The sequence below is a fragment of the Jatropha curcas genome, chromosome 5 (assembly GCF_041381405.1).
Source record: "Jatropha curcas cultivar XTBG-Jc1 chromosome 5, XTBG_Jcur_1.0, whole genome shotgun sequence".
Taxonomy (NCBI): domain Eukaryota; kingdom Viridiplantae; phylum Streptophyta; class Magnoliopsida; order Malpighiales; family Euphorbiaceae; genus Jatropha; species Jatropha curcas.
Genome location: NC_143155.1, coordinates 26,458,968 through 26,476,683, shown reverse-complemented (window position 1 = coordinate 26,476,683; position 17,716 = coordinate 26,458,968). Strand labels below are relative to the sequence as shown.

General features: G+C 34.0%; 3 protein-coding genes across 7 annotated transcripts; 2 read left to right on the top strand and 1 right to left on the bottom strand.

Moving 5' to 3' along the window:
• The first annotated feature begins 487 nt into the window (after nt 1–487).
• On the top strand, nt 488–3,621 carry U1A (spliceosomal protein U1A). The gene is made up of 5 exons (XM_012227405.4): nt 488–779; nt 871–1,043; nt 2,163–2,256; nt 2,540–2,631; nt 3,116–3,621. The coding sequence occupies exons 1-5, from the start codon at nt 662–664 to the stop codon at nt 3,404–3,406; spliced, it is 768 nt and encodes a 255-aa protein (XP_012082795.1). The 5' UTR covers nt 488–661; the 3' UTR covers nt 3,407–3,621.
• Nucleotides 3,622–4,054: 433 nt separating this feature from the next.
• LOC105642541 (mediator of RNA polymerase II transcription subunit-like protein) lies at nt 4,055–5,871 on the bottom strand. Its single transcript, XM_012227404.4, has 3 exons — nt 5,630–5,871; nt 4,471–4,583; nt 4,055–4,347 (listed from the first exon to the last, which is right to left on the bottom strand). The coding sequence occupies exons 1-3, from the start codon at nt 5,826–5,828 to the stop codon at nt 4,213–4,215; spliced, it is 447 nt and encodes a 148-aa protein (XP_012082794.1). The 5' UTR covers nt 5,829–5,871; the 3' UTR covers nt 4,055–4,212.
• Nucleotides 5,872–7,556: 1,685 nt separating this feature from the next.
• PARP2 (poly(ADP-ribose) polymerase) lies at nt 7,557–14,996 on the top strand. 5 transcript variants are annotated; one of them, XM_012227400.4, is made up of 18 exons: nt 7,557–7,709; nt 7,790–8,069; nt 8,248–8,369; nt 8,594–8,675; nt 8,849–9,084; nt 9,317–9,443; nt 9,639–9,694; nt 10,360–10,433; nt 10,544–10,590; nt 10,720–10,769; nt 11,043–11,105; nt 11,233–11,289; nt 11,527–11,637; nt 11,768–11,843; nt 12,019–12,161; nt 12,512–12,585; nt 14,391–14,496; nt 14,607–14,996. In XM_012227400.4, the coding sequence occupies exons 1-18, from the start codon at nt 7,626–7,628 to the stop codon at nt 14,700–14,702; spliced, it is 1,884 nt and encodes a 627-aa protein (XP_012082790.1). In that variant the 5' UTR covers nt 7,557–7,625; the 3' UTR covers nt 14,703–14,996. The 5 variants fall into 5 exon arrangements, with proteins under 5 accessions (XP_012082790.1, XP_012082789.1, XP_012082792.1 ...); XM_012227399.4 differs by having other exon boundaries at nt 11,233–11,313; XM_012227402.4 differs by lacking the exon at nt 11,233–11,289.
• The last annotated feature ends 2,720 nt before the right edge of the window (nt 14,997–17,716 follow it).

The window sequence follows — 17,716 nt, the reverse complement described above, 5'->3', positions numbered from 1 at the left end:
GGTATTGGGTATCATTAAGTTATTATTATTTGAATAAAACAATAAAAATAATAATTTAGTACCCCTAATTTATATTGGAGTACCGTATTTTTGAGGAAAATTTTTCAGAAATAATTTATGTTGCTATTATTGTCCAATTGCAACTGAAAAATGATTATAAGGTATATACAAAAGAATGTTAATTTTTTTTATTACATTATAAAAAATGCTTCTATATATATTTTGACCAAAAAATGTATTTGTTAATTAATTATTTTAATTAAGTACAATGTCAAAAAATACATATTTTTGCATCATTTGCCATAATTTCAGATAGATACACCATTTCTACTAATATAAATAATTTCTTGATTATATTTTTAGAGTGGAGAAGGAGAGGGATTACGGCAAGTGTAGACCAAGCGCAGCACAAGTGAGTGACGACCAATACGGTTCAAAAAAAAAAAAAAAAGCCCAACAAAACTCTATTAGCCCAACATACATATGAAAATCCAAAATCCAGTATTCACCTATCTGGATGTCTTCCCTTCTTCTTCTTCTGTCAATTAGGGCTTTTATCCGGCCACTATTTTGCAGCCAAAATCCCTCGGAAGATCGCTAAAACCCCTTTGGTTTGCCACCATCCGATAAAGAACCCGGCGTTTAGCTCGAGTCCGCAATCATGGCGTTACTAGAGCAAAAGAATGTAGCGGATGTGAATAATGTGAACGCAGGCGCAGATATCTCTCCGAACAATACCATTTACATCAACAACCTCAATGAGAAAATTAAACTCGACGGTAATTACCTCTCATGCTTTTTAGTGACATCGATTTGTTTACTGTCGTTTGACTGTATGAGATAATGTTTGATTTAAAATTGCTGCTTTAGAATTGAAGAAATCGTTGCACGCGGTTTTCTCGCAATTCGGGAAGATATTGGAGATATTAGCATTCAAGACGCTGAAACATAAAGGGCAAGCTTGGGTTGTTTTCGAGGATGTTCAATCAGCTAACAATGCTATGAGGCAAATGCAGGCTTTCCCGTTTTATGACAAGCCCATGGTATGCTTTGTCCTTTTTTTTTTTTTTTTTTTTTCTTTGTTAAAGAATTATTTTTCTTCAGTTGAAGTTCAAACCTCTCTGCTAAGTCCCAATTTCTTGATATAGTTTCAACAAATTTGCAATTAATATTTTTGGAACTGTGGCATCTGGTAGTGTCTGCTTGTGTATTATTTGGATTTAACCTTTTTGGCTATTAGTTATAAATTTAATTAAGTTATTGAAGTTACTGATGGAAAATTTGTTAATTTGTTGACTTAAGTAATTTGGTATATGATAAGAAAACCCAAATGAATTATTTCTGCCTCAGATTTCTGGGGAGGAATAAGAGTTTCTCTGAATGTCCTTTGGTTGGGTGCTGCCTGTATGTTAAAGTCAAAAGACTAACAGAGTTTGATCCTCTAGATAAAAGGGTGTGTTGTTTCACTCTGTCATATATATATATATATATATATATATATATATTCAAAAAAATTGGTAACTTTCTTGCGATTAATCTTCCATCAGATAAACATCTATAAAAATAAAAGTTATCTTTGATGTAAGTACATGGAGCAGGTAATTCTTTAGTGGAATAACTTTTGTAAGTTTAGGGCATTTTGGTGCATTCGTATTTCACACACATACATGGGGAGATTGGACAAAGTAACATCAATTTCTATTTGTTTGTGGATGACAAGAAAATACAGTTAAGGCATGTCAAGGGTTCTAACTCAAACTCTAAAAAATGAGGTTTGATCCTATGACCTAATCTATGAAACTGAGAAGTGATCAAACCATATGTTAGACTAAGTTAATTTTTCACTTTGTGCTCAATTAAAAGTGGACCTAACGGTTAAAGAACTATGAATTAGGATTTTTCAGGTATACTTAGAAATCTTTGAATTAATGTATTTATATATTCTTTTTCACTCAAAGACCATTTCTGAACTTGGACTAATTGTTAACATGATAGTAACATTTCATTTGGGCCTTCTTTTGTATAATTAATTGGGTTAAGTTTTTTTATTATACGCTCATGCACATGTCTAGTCAGCATCTTCTAATACCTCGAATAAACCATTGTAGAGTATAAACCCCTCTCTCTTGCTTCATATTCATGCCAATATGTATTTATTGCAGAGAATACAATATGCAAAAACAAAATCAGATATCATTGCAAAGGCTGATGGTACATTTGTTCCAAGAGAAAAGAGAAAGAGGCATGAGGAAAAAGGTGAATTCATGGCCCTTTATATACAGTAAGCTTGTATATTAGGAATTTTAAGTTCTATTATATATTCATTTGGTGGCGGTATCATAAACCAGAAGCAACAATGTTACAGCTATTGTTTTTAAGTTTTAACATACTGGTGAGGAAGAGTAGATTCATAGGCTTGATATTAGTTCAGCTTGTGCCACATTTTATTGGCTGTTCTGTTATTTATTTTCCTGATGTAGTAGATAGGTTTCCTTGTTTCTAAAATTTGTGCCTTGTGGTTATTGTTTAACTTATTCAGGAGGAAAAAAGAAGAAAGAGCAGCATGATGCTAATCAAGTCGGGATGGGCCTGGCTGCTGGTTATGCTGGTCCCTATGGTGCAACACCTCCGGTAAGCATGTTCCCTGCTGGCTTTGGAATAATACAATTTCCAGATTCTTTCCGAGTATTTGGTATGGGTATTAGAGCTGGGTGCCTTGATCAAGATTTCTCTATTAAATAATTAATGATTATGATGTCAGTACAGATATATGGAAACATTTAAACAGAATGAACTTTAAGAGGCTAGAGAAATCATTTTTAAGTTGCAAAGAAAACTCTTATCTCTATGAAAAAAAATTGATTTAATTGCAACCTAAAAAGTCATTCACCTTGATTATCTTTCAAAATTTATGGAAATTTTCAGAGGAACAAGAACTTTCATTATTCACCTTCATAGAGTTCTAAGAATTAGAGGAGTTTCACTTCTGTGCACTAAAAATAGTTTTGCCTGTTTTCTGAATCATAATGAAGCTTAGGAGTTTGCATTTGTCGTTTTTCTTTGTCCTGAAAATTACTTAGTATGATGATTCTTATCTCTTATCGAATTGGTGCAGCTATCACAAATACCCTATCCAGGTGGTGCAAAATCTATGGTTCCTGAGGCCCCAGCGCCTCCAAATAACATACTATTTATTCAAAATCTGCCCAATGAGACAACACCAATGATGCTGCAAATGTTTTTCCAGCAGTACACTGGTTTTAAGGAGGTTAGGATGGTGGAAACAAAGCCAGGGATTGCCTTTGTAGAGTACGGAGATGAGATGCAGTCAACAGTTGCAATGCATGGACTCCAGGGTCTGAAGATACAACAAAATCCAATGTTAATTACCTATGCCAAGAAATAGTTGAAGGTGCTTCTGATTTTTGCTATTCATAGGAGAAACTACAATCAGTAACTTCAAACTATAATGTTTAAGTTTGTAACTACTTTGTGTGTCTGTTGTTTTGAGTTGACAAGGAGGCTTAGGAGTTGTGGTGTATCATCTTAGCTAAAACTCTCTTCATTTCTATATTCACTTCTAAAATTGATCAGCATAGTAAATTGACGAATTAATGTGTATTTATCTTCCTAACCTTGTGAAAGAGTAGGTTCTACCTATCATTTTTTCACCCCTGCAAACAAGGGAAATGCTGTCTTCCACTGATCAATCGTATTATATCCCTCCAGAACCATAAACGTTAGACCTGTCTAAAATTTCTACTCCGACTTGCTAAAAACCCAGTTAACCTAATCATCGGTGTGGCGTTTGTTGACTGCTTAAAATGTGTGATCGTAAACAAGATCCAATTATTAGCGATACAATTTTCTTATTCAAAATCCATATGACACCCAGCAATGATTGAGCAAATGTCGCAGAAAAGGAAATAAGTGGACATGGAAAGACAAGTCCCTCTGTAGTCTCATTTGCATCAGTGCTAGCAGATAAAGTATCACCAGCATCATTACAATCATAATCTGATAGCCGAACAGATTGATGATCCTGCAGGCGCCATTGCGTACAAACTCATGATTCATAGCCTTTTTAATTCTACAAATATTTTTATACAAGCAGCAAATAAAAAATAATGCCACAAGCAAAAAACAATTAGTTTAAATGAATGTTATCAGCCATGATCTGTTATCGTTAGTTATAGGCCTACTACTCTCCCATTACACCCTCTCCAATTCAGTTTTGTGTTTATCCAGTTGGTCTTTCAATTCCTTCCTCCATCCTTGGATCAGTCTCTCTTGCTTCTTGATAATCTCATCCTTTATCTTCAATTCTTCTTCCATCACAGCAATCTCCTGTTAATATGCAAAAAATGCACCCAACACAGTGTGACTTGGCCAATGTCTGAACGAAACTGTAGAATATTCAAAGAAAATTATGTCGTATGTATTGCAATTTGTGAGCGATATATGGTTTACCTTTCTCAGTGTTTCAGCTACAGTTGGTTGATCTTCACGTTGGAGACCAATAAAATAGAGTTGAAGTTTCTTGGCAGCCTCCATGAAATCCCTCGCATGCCTCTCGACATCAACTGAAAGAATCACATAGTACACCTCTTTCAGCATGTGTTATTATTTAGTTTTCATTTACAAAAGGCAAGGACTTTTCGCAATCCAAATGTAGTAATATAATCCATATAACACTCGTCAAGCCACACTATTGAAATTATCTGGTTAGTCGAAAAGACACATACATGTAATGTCATAAAAAGGCTGATAAAGAAGCCACCATATAAGAAATGACGAAAAATCTTGATGCACTTAGAATCTAAAATAAGAGTACCATGAAGGAGATTCAACTATTGAAGAAATAATGTTGGTGAATCGGTTAATATGACATAGATCGAAGAATCGTTGAATGCTTCTTTTTATCTGCTCTCAGACACTTCTTTTTCAGCTGTTCCCCTAATAGTTCTCTTGAAAAATATGCAAAATAATGAAGGTATGGAGTCAATTTTTAACAGGCTTGAGTTGGAATGAAAGGCACGAAAGCTATGGGACATGATTAGCTCAATTTCATCGAGAGCATTTACAATACTATCCCTGCATTTCTACATACCCAGTTAATGCGCGCTTAATTGTTTGAAGCACCCACAAGTTTTGTTAACAAATGGGGACGAAAACTGTGAGTATCATCAAGTACAGCTGCAAGAGACAACAATCTAAAATGATATATGTGTCATTAGTATATGTTTTTAATCTAGACTCATAAGATAATTATTATCCATGAATTTACTAAAAACAACATATCAAAGACGAACGAGGAGCAAGCTTTCATGGAGATATTCACTTTAAACACTATAAAGGACGACATTTAACAATAGAATATACTAGAAATATGCCCATCATACAATCCTACAAATATTCATACCTAACCACGCCCATTTTTCCTCTAAAAAGATAACTAAAACAATAAGAATCATACGAGTTACAGTAATCTACACACTTTTTAATAAGTTATTTTAAAAAATCACTCTATTAATCTGATTTGACCTAATTATCAAATCACCAGTACTGACATCTAATGATAATTCAGAAAAGAGAAAAAATAAAGAAGGAGAAGGACTAGGTTACCGACTCTGATGAGAGGGATGGGGAGAGCGATCAATGGCTTGGAGCTCTCTGGCGGGTAAGCACGGAAGCAAAGCAGTCTCTAACGCCGTCACGCACTCGAGCATGTCTTCTCTGGCAGGCTGTTGCTGCTGCGATGGTGATTGCAGCTGCGGGGGGTCTATCTGTCGCGGTTGCTGCTGATCCAGCGATTGCCTTTCCGCCATTTCTGTTTTCTCGCTCAACTTGTGATTTCACAAATTACTTACTCCAATATGGCGAAAATATCCAAACATGCTTTGTCTGGCCCAAACCCAAACCATGCGACCAGCCTTTACACTTCAGGCCTGTGGAACAGTTGGATTTGAACTTTTCAGTCCATTTTGCTTTGCAGCTGAAACGATGTCGTGCTAGTTTTCCAGTTTGTGCTCGGCTCGGAAAAGAACCGTTTAGGTTTAGCTTATAGTTGTGAGCTTGTTTCTAGATTTCCAAAATTAGGAATTTTATATTTAAATTATAATCTTTTTTTTTTTTTTTAAAATAAGAAATCATAATCTGCTTAATTGAAATACAAAGAAAAATTCCGCACTCTAAAACATAATCTAATGGTAAAAATGGCTGGATAAAATATACAAATTCAAATCCCTTATCTAATAGTAAAAAAAAAAAAAAAAGATAATGGATAAAATTTAATTATGTGAAAACGTGGATATGTAATCTAACAAGAGACAAATGATCATCATTTATATTTAATTAGTGTTTGACGGGTTAGAGGCAGAAGTGGTTGGTTGAATAATAATATATAATAGAAAAAGGAAGGAAAAACAAAGGATGAAAGTTGTGTCAATAATCTAATGACAGTGAGGTGAAAATTCAGCTATTCAGTTCTGTCTTCTGGCAAGTTTAAGTCATAAACAAAAGAAATGCAACTCTTTGCTTCTTTCCCGGCGATTTTAAGGTTTGGCGGTGGAATCTCCAATTCTAGCACTCTCCAGACAAAGAGCCAGTAAGTGAAAAGGTACTGTCTCTAGGTAGTAGTCAAAATAATTTCCTTTATCACCAATTTTTTTCACTTTTATTAAATTGAATTCATCTTGTTATTTATCGTGATTATACAATTTGAATCGTTAAATTTAAATTTAACGATTGATTGAAATTTTTCGCTTGTTATTGTATTTGAAGGTGAAAAATTATAGAAATGAATATGTAAAACAGTCAAAAATTCAAATTTAATTTTATACATTCATGTGCAGATTTTTTTTCTTTATTAATTACTATTTACATAAAGAGTTTACAGCTACATACAAGAGAGGTAAATTTTTCTGTACTTAAATTAACTCTTTAATAAGCAGGGTTTGTCAAAATCAACAATTTATCATCTGCAAAGGTATCAATAATACCATTTCTTATCAAAATCAGGAGCTTATATCGAAAGGTAAGGACCGTATTCTTATTTCTTACAACATTATTATTTGTTGGTTTAAAATGTGATGATATTCAAATTAGCTTTCAGTATTCCAATAATTAAAATAATTAGTATATAATTAATTTATTATATATTCATTTAGCAGAAAGAAAAAAACATCTTATAATCTCCTATTGCTTCATCTCTGTATTTAAAACTAGAGTCGTACCAGGTTTAAACCTTAATGGATTCATAGAAGCTCTTTCTTCCGAACCTGGTAATAGAAATTATATTTTTCTATTAAAAAAACATGGTCAATGGACCGAGTTGTTCGGGAATAGTTCGAAGCTCAGTTTGACGCAGAGGTAACCGGCCCAAATCAGAGAGAAAGTCAAGACACATGGCGCCAAATCGTGCTCAAAAAGCTTCTTAAAAATGTCACAAAAAATAAATTAACAAATAATAAAATACGGCCATTCAAGCAATACGACGACGTTTCTTTCAGCTGAACTCACCATTTCCCACCCTCTTTAAAAACCCTCTTCTGGCGGAAACGAAAATCTGAGCCAAGCTGTGTTCGCTCTTCACTCTCTTTACATTTCTTTTTGATTCAGTAAAAATGGCAAACAAGCTCAAAGTCGACGAACGTCGAGCTGAACTGGCTAAACGCGGACTTGACACCACCGGAACCAAACCCTCTCTGGTCTGCCTCTGACTCGCAGCATATTTTTCAAATTTATTTATGCAGTATTTTAATTCTAGTTTGTCTGATTTATTTTGCAGTTTCGGAGACTAGAATCAGCTATGGCGCAGGAAAACAAGCAATCGACGGACACGGTCGAAGCTAGTGGTGGCAGGAAAAGAGACAGGGACACTCAAGACGGAGTTTCTAACGGAGCAGAGAAAATTAAGGCCACTGATAAATTCCAGGAAATGAATATTAAGCAATTACGCGAACAAGCGAAGTTTCTAGGGGTTTCCACCACCGGGACCAAAAAGAAATTAATAGAGAGGCTTTGCAATGGTTTGCCGGACAATGACAGTTCTTTAGACACTCTTCAAGGTACAATTGAACTTTGCTTTCTTTCTACACTCTTTTCGTTTTCTCATTTTTTACAATCCTGATGTTTTCCAATAGAAAATCGAAGATATTATATGTGCGTTTGTTTCTTTTATCTTTAGGTGTTTCTGATATTTCATTGTTTTGGGTATTTTGGTTATGATTGTTAGTATGGTTGCAGTTAAAGAAGAGGAGGCTGTCAATAAGAAACAGAAAATTGTAACTGCGACCAAGAAGGGCGCCGCTGTGCTGGATCAATATCTTTCAGATCAGATAAAGTCAGAATATCATGTTTTCCAACTGGCAAGTCTTTCTTTTCTTATAGCTACTTGTAATCCATTAGTTGTAGTTTTGGAGGACTGAATCATAACAAATAGCATCTTGTTTTTTTTTTTTTTTTTTTTTAAAGTAATAACAGGTTAACAACAGCATATGTTTGTGTCATTGAGTTGTTATCAGATTTTGTCACCACTGGATTGTCCCCTTCCTACCTTGATTTTTTTTAATCGTCTTTAATGATGGTTCAGGGCGATGATGTGTACGATGCAATGCTGAATCAGACAAATGTTGGGAATAACAATAACAACTTCTATGTCATTCAACTTCTAGGTAAGTTCTCACTTCTTTAAATTGCAGCACCTTAATTTATGTGGAAGTCAGATATGATATTGAATATTGGAGTTGCTCTCATATTGACAACAGGACTTCCATTTTAAATTGTTGTTCTGTACCTAACGAACTGCTTCACATTACATTGGAATTAATTTATATTATTTCTGCAGAATCTGATGATGGTGGTAGATTCATGGTCTACAATAGATGGGGAAGGGTTGGAGTAAGGGGTCAAGATAAAACATTTGGTCCCTACACTTCTCGAGATACTGCACTTTATGAATTTGAACAGAAGTTTTATGCTAAGACAAAGAACAACTGGTCCGAAAGAAAGGAGTTCAAATGTCATCCCAAGTGCTATACCTGGTTAGAAATGGACTACAGTGAAAAGGGAAAAGAACCAGTGGTGAGTTGTCTTCGTACTTTGTATATTTTCAAAATTCCAAGTGCTTGTGATATTTTGTTGTAATTCTTGATTTTGAAATAAAAAGAATCCAAGTTTTCCATTGTGGACTGATGAAGAGGGAAATGTATCCAATTTAACAAGTTGATTGGAAGGGTGGTTTGTGGACGTTTTAGATTCCACCCAATTATTGAATCTGATCTCACAGTTTTTCAGATACAATTACTGTTATCAGGTCAAAGAAGGTTTTGACTCTAGTTCTGCAATGCAACCTCGGGAAACAAAACTTGAACAACGTATTGCAAAATTTATCTCTCTTATATGCAATGTGAGCATGATGAGGAAGCAAATGATGGAAATAGGTTAGTTCTCCCATCATTAAAATGATTCAAACATGCAGGTGCAATTATGTTCAGTTTGCTTGTATAAACCTTAGTATTCCATGGATGGTTCTTTATTTAATTTATATTCCCTTTATTATATATGCCAGCTGTTTCTTTACTTCTAGACATTGTCACCAGTAGTTCATTCATGTAGTTTTGCATATTGCCTTTTAGGATATAATGCTGATAAACTGCCACTTGGTAAGCTGAGCAAGTCAACAATATTGAAGGTATGTTTGAAGTGATGATAATGATTGACAGAATCTAACTCAGTACTCATGGATTCTAAAAGAAAATTCAGATTTCTTTTTTGTTTATATATGTGGGGATTGGGGGTTTTGTACTTGGGTTATGCCCAAGTTGAGAGATCCATCCACCACCGGGCTAAGTCAGAAGTTGCACAAAGTACAATTCAACAATCAGCCATATATCTGACACGCTTTTACTTATAATGAGAATGACATCAGGATAAATTCTTTAAATAGCTGTTCCTAATAAATTCATGCAAACTTTGCACTTTAGGGTTCCATTTACATGCTAGAGAGGCTTGGGATGTAGATTTTGATTTTGATGCCACTTCTTTGTGCAAATATTGACTGCAAAACTGAAGATCTGAGATGCAATTTTCATTAATGGTGTTTCTTGCTTGGGAAGTTAGAGCACTGGATATGCTGTCCTATATATAGATCTTATAGCTGTTATGCTATTACTTGCTCTGAAATTTTTATCTTGTAGCTTGTAAGACACTTGGGATTCTTTTAGACATTATTGGCATATAATATAATTGGTAGTTACAATGTTAGTGTACAGTTTCACAGACCTTGATACCATATCTTCTTAGTTCTTTTTCTTCTTCATTAGTCACCCAATGATTCAGTGTTCTTTAAATTCACAGGGCTATGAAGTCCTCAAGAGAATTGCCAATGTAATTGGCACAGCAAATAAGCCACAACTAGAGCAATTGAGCGGGTAAGAATAAGCGGACTATTTGACACTGTGTGGACTCTGCTGGATTGTGCGGCTATGGCCTTAAAGAAGTTTCTGAAATTTTGATTTTTAATAGAAAATTTTCATTGCAGTGAGTTCTATACTGTTATTCCCCATGACTTCGGTTTTAAAAAAATGCGTAAGTCCTCTCTTTCTCTGTATATCTCTCTGCCTTTCAGAAACTGAGAAACCTTCAGAACATAGCGACTGGCAGTACTATATTTTCTGTTCTATGCAAGTATTCTATTGAAAATAATGATTATGGCAGGTGATTTTGTCATTGACACTCCTCAGAAGTTAAAACACAAATTAGAAATGGTAATTCACTTTTTCCTTAATTCAATATCTCTGTTTCTATAACTAACCAGAAAAGGGAAAAAATTGTTTGTTTCTTTTGAGTATGATTTGGCTAAGTGGGTCTAAGTTATTCTATAGTGTGCCTTAATGAAATCATCATGAAGGGTTTTGTTGATATCATCCTGCACATGTTCTTTTTGGTTAAAAAGTGCATTAGCAAAATTATGTATGGTTGTTAATTGAGTTGCATTAATTTAGGAGAGATATCACTGATCTCCTTGTATTTTATTGAAGGTTGAAGCCCTGGGTGAGATTGAGGTTGCGACAAAGTTGTTAGAGGATGAACCAGGAATGCAGGTAATTCTGTCTTGATCTAGTTTGTCAATAGTTATCTATGCTTGCAAATTGTTGCTGTTCTTTAGAATCTTTCAAAACTTTACTTGTCCTATTTTTGTATTAATTTAAGTTTATGTTATTATTATAGGAAGATCACCTGTATTGTCATTATAATCGCCTCCACTGTGAACTGATACCGCTTGAGGTTGATTCTGAAGAATTTTCTATGGTATTCTGAGTAGCTTAAAAAAACTAAAGCATTTATTGGTTTTTCTTTTCTTTTCTTTTCTTTTTTGGTACTTTTTTCCTTTCCTTTTTTTTTTAAAAAAAAAAAAAAGTTTAACGTGTATTTTTGGGGTTTGGGACGGGAAGAAGGTGCTATTAGGGCATTGAAGTATGAAATTGTGCCATTAGTTTGATTTCCATTGTTTTCTATGGTCAGATTGCAACGTATATGCAGAACACACATGCAAAAACACACTCACAATATACTGTTGATATTGTTCAAATATTCGAGATCTTTAGAGAAGGTGAAGCTCAACGCTTCAAGAAGGTGATCTTTTATTGACATAAGTTGCAACTATCATGAATTGATTCTGTCATTGTGGATGGCACCCAGTTAAATCTTACTCTTATCATTTATAACGTGTCATAATTTAATTGCTTTTAAATCCTGTGAGCAGTTCTCGACTGTGAAAAACAGAATGCTTTTATGGCATGGTTCTCGCCTCACGAACTGGGCCGGCATTCTGTCCCAAGGTTATATTTCTGAGCTCTTTTTTTTTTTTTTCTTTTTTTTGAAAGTCCGACAAATTTATGCTGTGCCTTTGCTTGCACTGTGTAAGTGCTTGCATGCTTGCTCATGCGTGCAAGTCTAAGATGAATTCCCCTTCAATAACTGCAAAGTGCAACTTCTTTGTTGACAAACTACTAGGCTTGCGCATTGCACCCCCAGAAGCACCTGTAACAGGCTACATGTTTGGGAAGGGGGTTTATTTTGCTGATATGTTCTCAAAAAGTGCAAATTACTGCTATGCTACAGCTGCTGCTTCAGCCGGTGTTTTACTGTTGTGTGAGGTATAGTTATGTTAACCAACTGCCTTAAGAGTATTTTCAGATAATCGTATGCATAGATTAAATGTGTTATGTATTGTTGGCTGCTAGAGCTTGCAGTATAACTTTCTCTACCATTGATATATTTTGTTTAATTGCACGAACTGTAAATTTTCTGGGGAAGATTTTGGAATTATCTGCCTTTCTAGAGGATGGGCTTGTATAGGTTTTAGATCAATTAGCATTTGTTCTTCTGGTTATAAATGGATTTTATTATGACTTACTTGTTCAACCCTATTGGTGCACCGTGCACATGCATAGCTTTCTTGTAGTTGAATGTTTCTCACAGAACTGCTGAATTGTGTGCTTCTTAGGTTGCGCTTGGGGATATGGCTGAGCAGTTATATGCAAATTATGATGCTGATAAGTTGCCGCAGGGGAAGCTAAGGTTAGTTTCAATACTCTTTGGTGGAACATTTCCTTCGTTCTTGTCTGGTTGCTGAAATGAAGTTAATTTGCTTGGTAGAATTGTTGAAATACTAAGAAAGGTGTATTGGAGTCTTTTAAATTTTAAAAGATTTTAAAATTTTAATGGTATTCAGTCTAGATTCTTTTAGAATTCATTAAAATTTTATGGTATTTAATTCAGACTCTTATAAAATCTATAAAAATCTGATGATATTTAATTGTGATTTTTTAAAAGTTCATAAAAATTTGATGGTATTTTAAAAATTGCCGATTTAGAAAGTTTCTATAAAATTATTGATTTCGTTGGATTTTATATGTGTTATGTATGAATAAATGAGTCATTAACAAATCCATTCTCCAACTCAAAGATTTCAATAATCTTTTAAAATCTAGCCGTCTTAATTCAATACATCCCTTAATAGATAGAAAGCGAAGCGGGTACCTGCGAATTTGAAACTAACTGTATAGATATCCGTTTAAAATTTTATTATCTGTATCCATTCTAAATCCGTTTAAATACCTATTTAAGTATCTCTTAAACGGGTAAGGTCTCATGAATATTTAACTATCCAAATTTCGGATTTATTTAAAATACATTTTTTACTAATAATGGATAAAGTATCCACTGCCAAATCCGTTTAATATAGCGGTTAACGGGAGCGGGATGGCCACCGACGATGCTGGCCATTGCAGGCTCCAATATTGTTTTTTATTTACTTTATATTTATATCTGTCATCAGAAAAGAAGAAAGAGAATGACTTTTCCTATTATTAAATTCAATATAAACAATATTAAATAAATAGAAAACTTTAAATGAAAGTATTTTTCTCATCCTTATTCTACTTCTACATCATATTGTCGGAAAAAAATATTGTATGTGAAAATATTTGGTACATGAAGCCATGATCTAATAGATACATCAATCTTATTATATATATATAAATCTTATAAATCTTATATAAGTATAAATATCAATACAAATTGATCTGAATCAAAAAAGATTTCTGTGTCTTATGTTATGACTTCTTTTTCTATGGAGGAAGGGAATAGCTATTTATTCCTATAGAATAACTAGGAATAAGAAGATTTAATCAGAAATATTGACAGATTTTTTCGGAGTTCAAAGAAAAGAAATAGGAAAATATCAAAATGAAAGAAAAAGCAGAGCTACTGTTTCAATTTCATCTATATCGAATTTTAATATCAGAATAGTATATATAGTCATGATGTCGGCAGCGATAATTCCGAAGAAAAAAAATAATTTTAGAGAAGATTATGCATTTTGCTTTTTAGTCCCTCATTGTTTTTCAGTTTTCATTTGGCTTTAAAATCTTTTAATTTGTTCAATTAGGTTCTAAAATTAATTTTGATTGGATATATAAAAATCATTATAATTCCATCAAAGTCAATCAAAATCTATAAAAAAAGTCCTACTACTTCCTTAAAACTCTATTTAAAATTCTAGTGGAATATGTAGAAATCTTAGAAAATCATTGAATTCCATCAAATTTAATAATTCTTTTAAAATTTAACACAATCTTAATTCAATACACCCCTGTAAAATTTTAAAGTATTTCTATATTACTGGATTTGAATATCTTTGTATGCTCACCTTTAAACCCTCCAAATTTATCACCAAATATTGGTTGTTGCCTTTTCTTGTTGAGGTGAAAATGGTGTATGCTAAAATATGATTTGCTTTTTGTTTAGTGCTATTTGGAGAGAGAACACAATTATCTTTCATGATTTGCTTTCTCACATAACTGCAAATCTAATTACCGCAGCACAAAAGGAGTCGGCTCAACTGCTCCAGATCTCTCATGTGCCAAGGCACTTGAGGATGGTGTCACTGTTCCTCTTGGGAAAGCCAAACAGCAAGAAGGCCATAAGGTGGTATTACAAACACGTATTAAAACAAAGCTTGGATCCCTTTTCAACTTTTAATTAGTGACTTTGATTTATAAGGAAGTTAAAAGTTATTTTCTGAATACTTCTCGCAGGGTGCTTTACTATACAACGAGTACATAGTCTACAATGTGGATCAGATTAGGATGCGTTATGTGGTTCAAGTGAATTTCAAATACAAGAATTACTAACTTCAATATGTCTCTTCCATACTGAATCTAAGATTGGAGGTCTTACAGTTGTAGATTTCGGGTAGAATAAGAGAATTCAATGAGCTGTACCCAGGAAATGTTGTTTCCATTGTAATACAGCAGCATGCTGTATTTATACTGTACATAAGATATTCTCTTTTTAAAAAAAATTGTTAGGGTTAGGGGTGAAGGATGGGAAAGAGGTTGTCATATGCATCCTATAATAAAGATGATGCTGTAGGAAAATGAGTTAGTAAGGTAACTGAATATAACACGTAACCTTTGCTGGTTGAAGAGTAGAAAAATGAACACAAAGCACTCACCTCCAGTATGGCCAGAGATTCTCTTTGTTGAACTCCAATTTCAAATGAGTTAACAGCAAGTCCAACTCTTCACTGAATAAGCCATAAACAATGAACATTAAACTGGATGGTTTTTTACTCATTTGCAACCTCACGCAAGCGTAGGAAAAGCAGGCCTATCGAGGGGATTATAGCAAGTGGATTTTAAAAAAAAAAAAAACAACAATTTCTTCTGCCAAAGAGAAGATGTCCTGATTATCAAGAAAATCACATAATTTGCTTCAAAAAATTCAAGAAGGAATTATGCATTTTTGTATTGATATTGAAATGGATGTTCCCATATGCCCAGCTTTTAATTGAAAACAAAGTGGATTCCTATTAGGTCTTCTAAGGGACGTCACCAAGTTTCGCTTTGTTGCTTCCTTTTTTCCAAGGAAGAGTCAAAGATGCATCGAGTGCAGTGGAATTTAGCCAGTTGAGAGGATGAGTGAGTTTCAAAAGCATATGAATAGATATGAGTGTGTGACCAAATAAAGCATTTACTGCAACACTTGGAAAGCTGGGTGGACACGCTAGCATTTATATTATATCTCTAGATTTGATGATGACCTCATGCCAGAATCTATGTTCTTCCTCCACAAGACAAAAATGGTGATTTAAGGGTGACACCAATTCCATCTATTTTAAAACGGCCTCTTTTATAGCTGATTTATTTATATCTCCCACCTTACCTTGTCTTTAATGTATTTCCCCCCTCCCCCCTGCTTTCACCTTAAGTGTCAGGGCTTTTTTCCATATCTAGTGCCTTTCCTTCCTTTGATCACCTCCTTTTTCTTTCTTCTCACTGTTCTGTTGCTTCAATATTAATTGGGGACAGACAAGAATTTTATCCTCTAATTACCTAAATTATCCGGCTAATTAAATTGATGAAAAGAGAATAAGATGTTCATCCGTTAAATGCATAGATTTGCCTTGAAGTTTACACGATTTATCTCGTGACATCCTTAAATTCTATATTTTTATATTTCAACAATAATTATATTATTCGCTGAAATAAAATAACTTTGCAAGAGTTCCATCATGACCCTATACTTCAATGACATTGTATTGACTAGTATCATCCCATGTTTATAATATTAGACTCTATGCACAAAGTATATACTAACACCGATAAGAAAGCATTAGTTAATAACTTGCTCGGCTAATTAGAAGTAAAAACAGTGTAAATGTTGGAGGAGTCTACCTATATGAAACCCACCATAAATTCTGGGGGGAAAAAAGCTGGTGCCTACTCCATATAGGGAATCATATCTACCTAGGGAGGCACCCAGCTTCTCTCTCAAATGCTCACTCACATACATGTACTCAAAACCCTTTGGCCCAACACGCAAACCCTTCGTGCACTCTTACATTATTCTTCTCCTCTTCCTTTTACAAGCTCAAACTTTAAACTTCCTCCCACAAAATTTGTTCAATTCCCATAAGAAAAGAAAACAATGTAATTGTAACCCCGCTTGTGGGACCCTTAGTCACAGAATTCAATTCTTCATCCAAAGGCCAAGATTTTTTTATATATATTGCATGCTCACAGTCTTAAACCAACCCTTTTTTTTTTTTTTTTACTATTTGTTTTGTCTCATGCAATTTGATCGGATCATCCACGTCCTGCAGAGAGAACAAAATTTAAGGGTAGGGATTGTTGCTTTTGTGAATTTAAGGCAGACATGACTCTGTTTCTCCCTTCCTTGGATATCTCTACTTTGAATTTCTTGGCAGCCTACTAATTATTGCATGGAATGGATCGAATGCCTTGCAAATCCATTTCACTCATTGCTTTTTTCTTGGCTTTAAATGACTCTTTCTTTATCTCGTCACTCTGCTTTTCCCTATAAATACATCACCTTCTTCACTCTCATTATCCTTTTCAAAACACACATTGGAGAAACTGCTTTAATGGTGGAGTAGTTCTTGTTGGAGAAGCAGGGCACGTGCAAAACAAATTAAACCCTCCTCTTTGCACGTGCTCCCCTTCTCCAACATGGCCTTCTCACCTTGTTTAACTCCTTGCAAACTTCTAAGTGCTGCAATATATCGTTTTATATGTTCTTCCAGGTAAATGTAATAATATACATACATTTTATCTGCTTTCCCTCTCCTGTGCATGCAGAGGCTTTGTGCTTCTGTTGATTGAAATCCAATTATGAAATGAGAACACTATATCTATGCACATGTGTTCTTTGATTTTGGCACATAGTATAAAGGATTCATGCACAAAGATAAACTTAATTATATGCTTACGAGAATGACATACTTAGATCTGGTATATAGAGTCATTCATGGATCAAATAAATAAAAAATATATTAAATCAAAATATTTCCAAGCATTCATTAAAAAAAATGATAAATAAAAATTAATTTTAACAATTTTTTATGATAATTGGTTTAATTCATGAACAGGTCTTTAGTACTAATCTTGGCAAATATTATCTTGTACTTGAACTTACTAATATAAACTGCGCGTGAATCACATAAATGCCTAACCTCAATCAAATTGTGAAAGTGGGCTAGTGTACATGTTCTAACGCCCCTGTATAATCACGTAATTTAGTATTAATTACACTTGACTAAAATATATATTAGTATTTATTTTTGAATTTGACTCTAATTAGAATTCATAAAATAGTACTGGGTAAAATTTGAGAATTATTGAAT